This window comes from Pteropus alecto, unplaced genomic scaffold (genome assembly GCF_000325575.1).
Source record: "Pteropus alecto unplaced genomic scaffold, ASM32557v1 scaffold123, whole genome shotgun sequence".
In the NCBI taxonomy this organism is placed as follows: domain Eukaryota; kingdom Metazoa; phylum Chordata; class Mammalia; order Chiroptera; family Pteropodidae; genus Pteropus; species Pteropus alecto.
The window spans coordinates 2,577,539-2,583,538 of record NW_006433950.1 but is presented as its reverse complement, the minus strand read 5'-3'; the positions used below and the strand labels follow the sequence as shown (position 1 = coordinate 2,583,538).

The 6,000-nt window shown below is 36.5% G+C and overlaps 1 protein-coding gene across 1 annotated transcript in view; it reads left to right on the top strand.

Moving 5' to 3' along the window:
• The window catches only part of BRD7 (bromodomain containing 7), a gene marked incomplete at its 5' end in the record, with an annotated part of 32,480 nt that overhangs the window by 11,055 nt on the left and 15,425 nt on the right, over positions 1–6,000 (top strand). The window contains 3 exons of the mRNA XM_025044594.1: positions 868–997; positions 1,332–1,389; positions 3,849–3,993. Coding sequence (XP_024900362.1) covers positions 868–997; positions 1,332–1,389; positions 3,849–3,993 — 333 coding nt within the window. The remainder of the gene's footprint in view (positions 1–867; positions 998–1,331; positions 1,390–3,848; positions 3,994–6,000) is intronic.

The window sequence follows — 6,000 nt, the reverse complement described above, 5'->3', positions numbered from 1 at the left end:
TGGGTCATAAAGAGTCTTTTATCTGAAGTTTTAAAGCTTTGCTTTGTACATTTTAGTCTTTAATATATCCGGAATTTACTTTTGTATATGGTACGAGGTAGAGATCTAATTTCATTGTCTCTTTTCCATGTAGATAACTGGTTGTCCCAGCACTGCTACCCTTTTGTCTGATTTGTAATGAGGCCACCTCTGTGATGTACCAAGACTTTTCTGTGTGCTTGGGTCCACTTCTGGGCTCAGTAATCTGTTCTCTTGGTCGGTTTGCTACCCCTGCGTCAGACCCACAGTGTGTTTCTAGTACTTCATGCAAATACTTTAATAAGACACATCTTATTGTCACCTTTTTCAAAACGGTTCTGTTCTTGATTCACTCTTAAAGATAAATTATACAGTTGGCTTGCCACATTCTGTAAAAAATCCGATCTTACAGTTTTGACTGGCATTACATTTTTTCATTACGTTTTATTCATAGATTACTTTGGAGAGAATTAACTGCCTTTCAGTTCATGAACATGGTATATTTCCTTTATTCAGGTCTTCCACAGTGGCCTTTCAATAATGTTTCATAATTTTTCCAAAAGGTATTGGGTATCTTTTCTTAGACTTGTTCCTCGGTATGTTATCTTGCTTTTATGAATAGTATTTTCTAGTTGGTTATTTCTGGCATGTACCATCAAAGCACTTCCCTCTAGCCCTTTATGAACGTGTTATTTTTTTCTCTTCCAGTAGATGGCAGTAAAATACATTAAGAGTTCATTATTAAGAATCGATTTTCAGTGGTGTCTTATTTTTTCCACTAAATTTAAAATTATTTATTTCAAAGGTATTCTGCAATATTTCAAAATCATCTCACTCTGCTCCATACAGGAGGATAAAAAGAAGCGTGATCGGGACCGTGTGGAGAACGAGGCAGAGAAAGACCCCTCGTGCCAGGCCCCCGTGGGATTAGACGTGCCTCCTGAGAAGCCTCTCGCAGGCTCTTTAGCCAAACAAGAAGGTTGGAATAACTGAGTGACCTGCCCTGAATGAGGAGGCTGAAAGTATTTTAAACATCATAGCCAGAGAAAGTGACTGGGTTTTTATCTTTTAAGTGAAAGTTTAAAAGCTTTTTAATTGAAATATTTTTGTTTTCTTATTTCTCTCACTGCATAGGAGCTTTAAATTAGCTTCAGTTTTAAATTGATATTCTCATACTTTAATATATTTGTAAGAAAAATGAAATTTCTGTATGAGATACTTAATGATGGATAAGGGATAAGTTATAGGAAGAAAATAGGCTAAAGAATACTCTCTAGAATCTTTTTTAAACACTCTTTTACTTTCTTCTTTAGAAGTGGAACAGACACCCCTTCAAGAAGCTTTGAATCAATTGATGAGACAATTACAGAGGTAAATGTTTTTTCCATTATTTTTATAACATGGAAATTGAAATGAGAAATACAGAATCCAAACCACTTCTCTCTTTTTTGATTAGTTAAAGCCACATTTCGTGGCCTAAATCCAAATGTACTTGATTTTAAAGTGGATGATAAATATTTTGCCTGGCAGTAGAAGTACTCCAAGAGGCTGACTTTTAGATGTTCTCGTTTGATTTGTTTTAACTGGCAACTTGAAGAGTGTTACATAACACTCTTTAAATGGCAGATTTCTTTTTCATTTTAAGTAACTTCTGATGTTAAAGCTTTAAACCAGAAATAAACAATACAGATATTTCCACTCTGCTGATAGATGAAAATACCATTTGTATATTTGTGCATTGCTTATGCTGTGAAAATTCAACAAGTCTAGAGAAGAGACAAAATACTATAAACAGGGTTTGTGACCCTCTTAAATGTAGAAATTTGTGCTAATATTTTTAATATCTAGATTAAACCAATGGTAAGTTCTTAAAAGAGAAAAAATAACTCAGTCTTTATTAAAATATTTATTTTGATACCTCTCTTTACTCACAATTTAAATTTTTAGCTCAAAGACATTTACATTATTTGCAGAGGATTCATGAGTATAGGGCATGCATTCTAATAGTCAACTTTCTTCTCACTGTGTTATACTCACATGTCAACCCTAGAACACATCATAAATGATATTTTAAGGTAAAACCTCTAGTGAATCTGTGCTCAACACCTATTCATCTTTACAGTTAAGATCAGAAGTTAGTGGCCTCTCTTTGTTTACAGAGTAGTTGAGAAAATTACTTCTAAAGTCTTCATACTTGAATAAATAATTTGTTACCTGTCCAAAAGAATGGACACACAAGCATTAGACATTTCAACTCAATTAGAATGTATGACTGTAGAGTGTCTTGGCTGTCTTTATTTCTAGAAACTTAAGACCGGAAAGTAGATTAAAGACGTCACCTTAAAAGAAATTCACTTAAGAAGGTCTCTCTTAGTCCAGGGATGTTCACATCGCTCAGAACATTTTGGGAATTAGAGTGCACAGCCACATTTTTTTTTTTTAATAGCCTTAGTAATTGGATGATTCTTCTTCATCTTTGAGGCTCAGTGCTAATGCTGAAAAAGAGAGTAATTGATCAAGTTTAGTGATACTGTTTGTGGTCAGACCAAGTGGGACTCAAAATGACTCATTTTAGGGCATGCAGCTAATTTGCTCTGCAGAGGTCCTCCAGAGATAATCAGTGTTGTTATTCATAGTAACTATTGTGGCTAGCATGCATTTGCATGGATACGTTCCAGACTGGATATTTTTGCTTATTCTCATTGTTTTTTAGTCTCACTGCAAGGAGGCATCCTGCTGGGAAGAACAAAGGCATATTCATATATTCTTGAATTCAGATTCCTACTCTGTCTTTTATCAGACTTACGACCTAGAACAAATGATTTGACCTCTGAGCCTTTGTATCCTTATCCCTAAGTGACAGTACCGCCACCTGGAGGCTTTTGTGTGAGTTAGCTATGAAATGTCAGATACCTACCACTGGGCCTCGCACATGGTAAATACATTTTAAAAGTTGTTTAAACCATTTTTTATTGGTATGCCAAATTTCTAGAAGAAAAACATCAATCCAACGACCTCTTTATACAGAACAGTGATTCTCAACCCTGTCAGTACTGAAAATACTAATGCCAAGAGCTCAGATGCAGTACCAGTACTCAGCCCTAGAAATACCGGTGCCTGGACTCACCCTCCTTTCCCAAGGGATTCTGATGTTGTGGGTCGAGAGTAAGCCTTCCCCCACCGCACTGGAACTTTCCCAAAGCTCCTCTAACGATTCTCATGCACAGTCGAAGTTGACCTGTGATAGAAAGCAGTGGTTCTCAAGTTTGGGGCTGTTTAGAGGACCTTTTTGATGTCAGTTTTCTGAGCACCCCCTTCTACACACACACGATAGAAGTCGTATCTATTCAAAAAACATATATACTCACATGGATGCAGTAATCGTGTGGCCCACCAAGAGCCCAAGCCTATAGTTAGAAACCCATATAGACAATTGCACATGTGCATTTAGTTGTTATTTCTGCCTTTTTCCCTAGAGTTGATAAAAATACATAATTCTAATCGCCCAAAGGCCAAGATATTAGCCAGTTAGGCTAGTTTTTGTTTGTTTGTTTGTTTGTTTTTCCCCTATGTGGGAGGTGCTACTAATTAATTAGGCTGCATATTTTAAAAGATTCTGTCTTAAGAGAGTATAGTTAGTAGGTAAAGCATCTTAACCTTCTTGCTAAGAAGTTATTAGTCTTTCAAGTTATTCCTTCAATTTTCAGTGGAAAACATGGCAGCATACTACGAATTCTTTCTGCATCTGAAGGGTTTCCTCTGACTTCTGCTCCTAGAGCAGTAGATTTGTTTGTAGTAAAAATAAAACTGCCTTTTTCATATCTTCACAGAAAAGACCCAAGTGCTTTCTTTTCATTTCCTGTGACTGATTTCATTGCTCCCGGCTACTCCATGATCATTAAACACCCGATGGATTTCAGTACCATGAAGGAAAAGATCAAGAACAATGACTACCAGTCCATAGAGGAGCTGAAGGTGACTCTAGTTCTAATCTATGTTGTGTTTGGACAAATAAGAGCTGTGGCACAAAATGACATCTTCACCCATTCGAGAGGCAGACTCGTGGGTCCTAGACACGGAGTCATGGTGGAAACCTGCACGTCTACACCCAGTCTTTCTGACTGAGCTTTTGTTTTTCTAAGAATTAAGTTTCTTTTAATCTCCAAAATCTTTGTATTTTTCTGTCTTCGAAAACATTTTTGAGCTTGGGGGTACTAAGCCAGATGAAATAAGCCATCCGATATCTTTTATTATTTTTTGTGTTTTAGTAAAATTTTGAATCTCATACATTCTAATACATATTTTCCCAACCTTTAAAATGAATTAAAATGATTTTTAATTTCAGATCAGTACAGGTAAAATTGACTTTTTAATGAAATCGAATTTATTTTTCTAGACATTTTAAGGTGTGCCTTTTTTCTAAAAGAGAATAAATTGGCTTGTCCAGAAATACTGAACAGAAGTTTAATTACATTTTTCAGTTTGATGCACATCACTTGCTCCTTGAATTCACTTCAACTGTATTTGTTGAGCGTATTTCCTTTGACTTTAAGAAGGAAATTAAAAGCAAAAGTAAGGAACCTACAAGCTACCAAGGTGATGTTATAGTCAAATGACTAATGTTATAGTCAAAGTTTTTTCCATCTTTAAATAGTCTTGTTATATGTTGATTACAGAGGTGATACTTTCATTTTAATCTTCCCCGAAAACAGAAAATGTTTTTTGAATTTGCTTTGTACCAAACCACCACAAACTTAGATAGTTTAGATAATATTTATTTTTCCTTTATCTTTTCTGCCTGAACATTGTAGTGCTCACCTGACCTGAGGGCTACACCCTAGTCAGCTACAAAAAGACAGCAAGACAGTAAACGTTCTCTTCACTCGGTCTGTTTTTTTCATCCACATGTCAATCAGCTGAGATTTATGAACAACACCAACATTTAATTTTACTATCACTTTGAATGTATAGATAATATTCTACTTACTCTGAAAAACCTGAATTACATTCTCATGTAGTCAGACAAATGGAAACTTTTACCAGCGTTTCATATGGTGAAAATTAGGCTAGAACTGTTTATTTCAGCATATTTCTGACCTTATTATTGCTTAATGGAAAAAAATCTTAGCAGTGTTGTTTTTTCTTTTTGTGAAGTTTCCCTCTGGTCTCTTATGATGACAGGAGAGAGAAGTGTGCCCCCTAAGTGTTTTTAAGCAAACGGTTCAGGTTTATCATAATTGAAATGAACGGGTATTTTTGACTCTTTGGCGTTTTCTCCATTACTACATTTTTTTTCAGTAGCTCAAAGTAATATTTATTAGCTTATCCAGCTCATTAGGCTGTTCAAGTTTTTTTTTTTAATTACGTGAAAAGTATGCAGAAAGGTCATTCAGCTTTTCAGATGACCAAGTGCCATTACACAGAAGTCCAGTAAAGCCTAGCACGTGACAGTTAAGGTGCCTGGAATCTGCAGATTGCGTTAACGGATCAGACCTGTGATCAGCAGGATCATCCGGCACTCTCGCCAGTTACAAATCCAGTGGTCGTTTGGCGTCAGTCATCTGTCTGCCTTCACACACTCACCTCTCTTTTCCCCAAATACATATTTCTTAATGGAACGGGAGCTTTTCAGAGTGTCTGTACCAAGTGTACTTAACCTTTGGGTTGCCATGAATGAGCCTTTAAGGGGACCAGGAGCCTGCTAAAATCACATGAAAAATTTTGTGCTCAGCTGTGTGTGCGTGTGCGTGTGCGTGTGCACGCGTGAAGAAAGAGTGAGTGCGTAGCTCTCATCGCATTCTTAGAGACCAGGACCTTGCAAAGTCCTGACTGATCAGAGCCTTGGCCAGGGACTGAGGATCCACGTGTGTTTCACCACTTTAGTACCCACTTTATTGTGGGCCTTGGTAGATGCTTTTAAATCATGTTCAGTCTGCTTATTTTCATTCCATTTAAGTGTTCTCAGCCGTCGTCACAAATTAT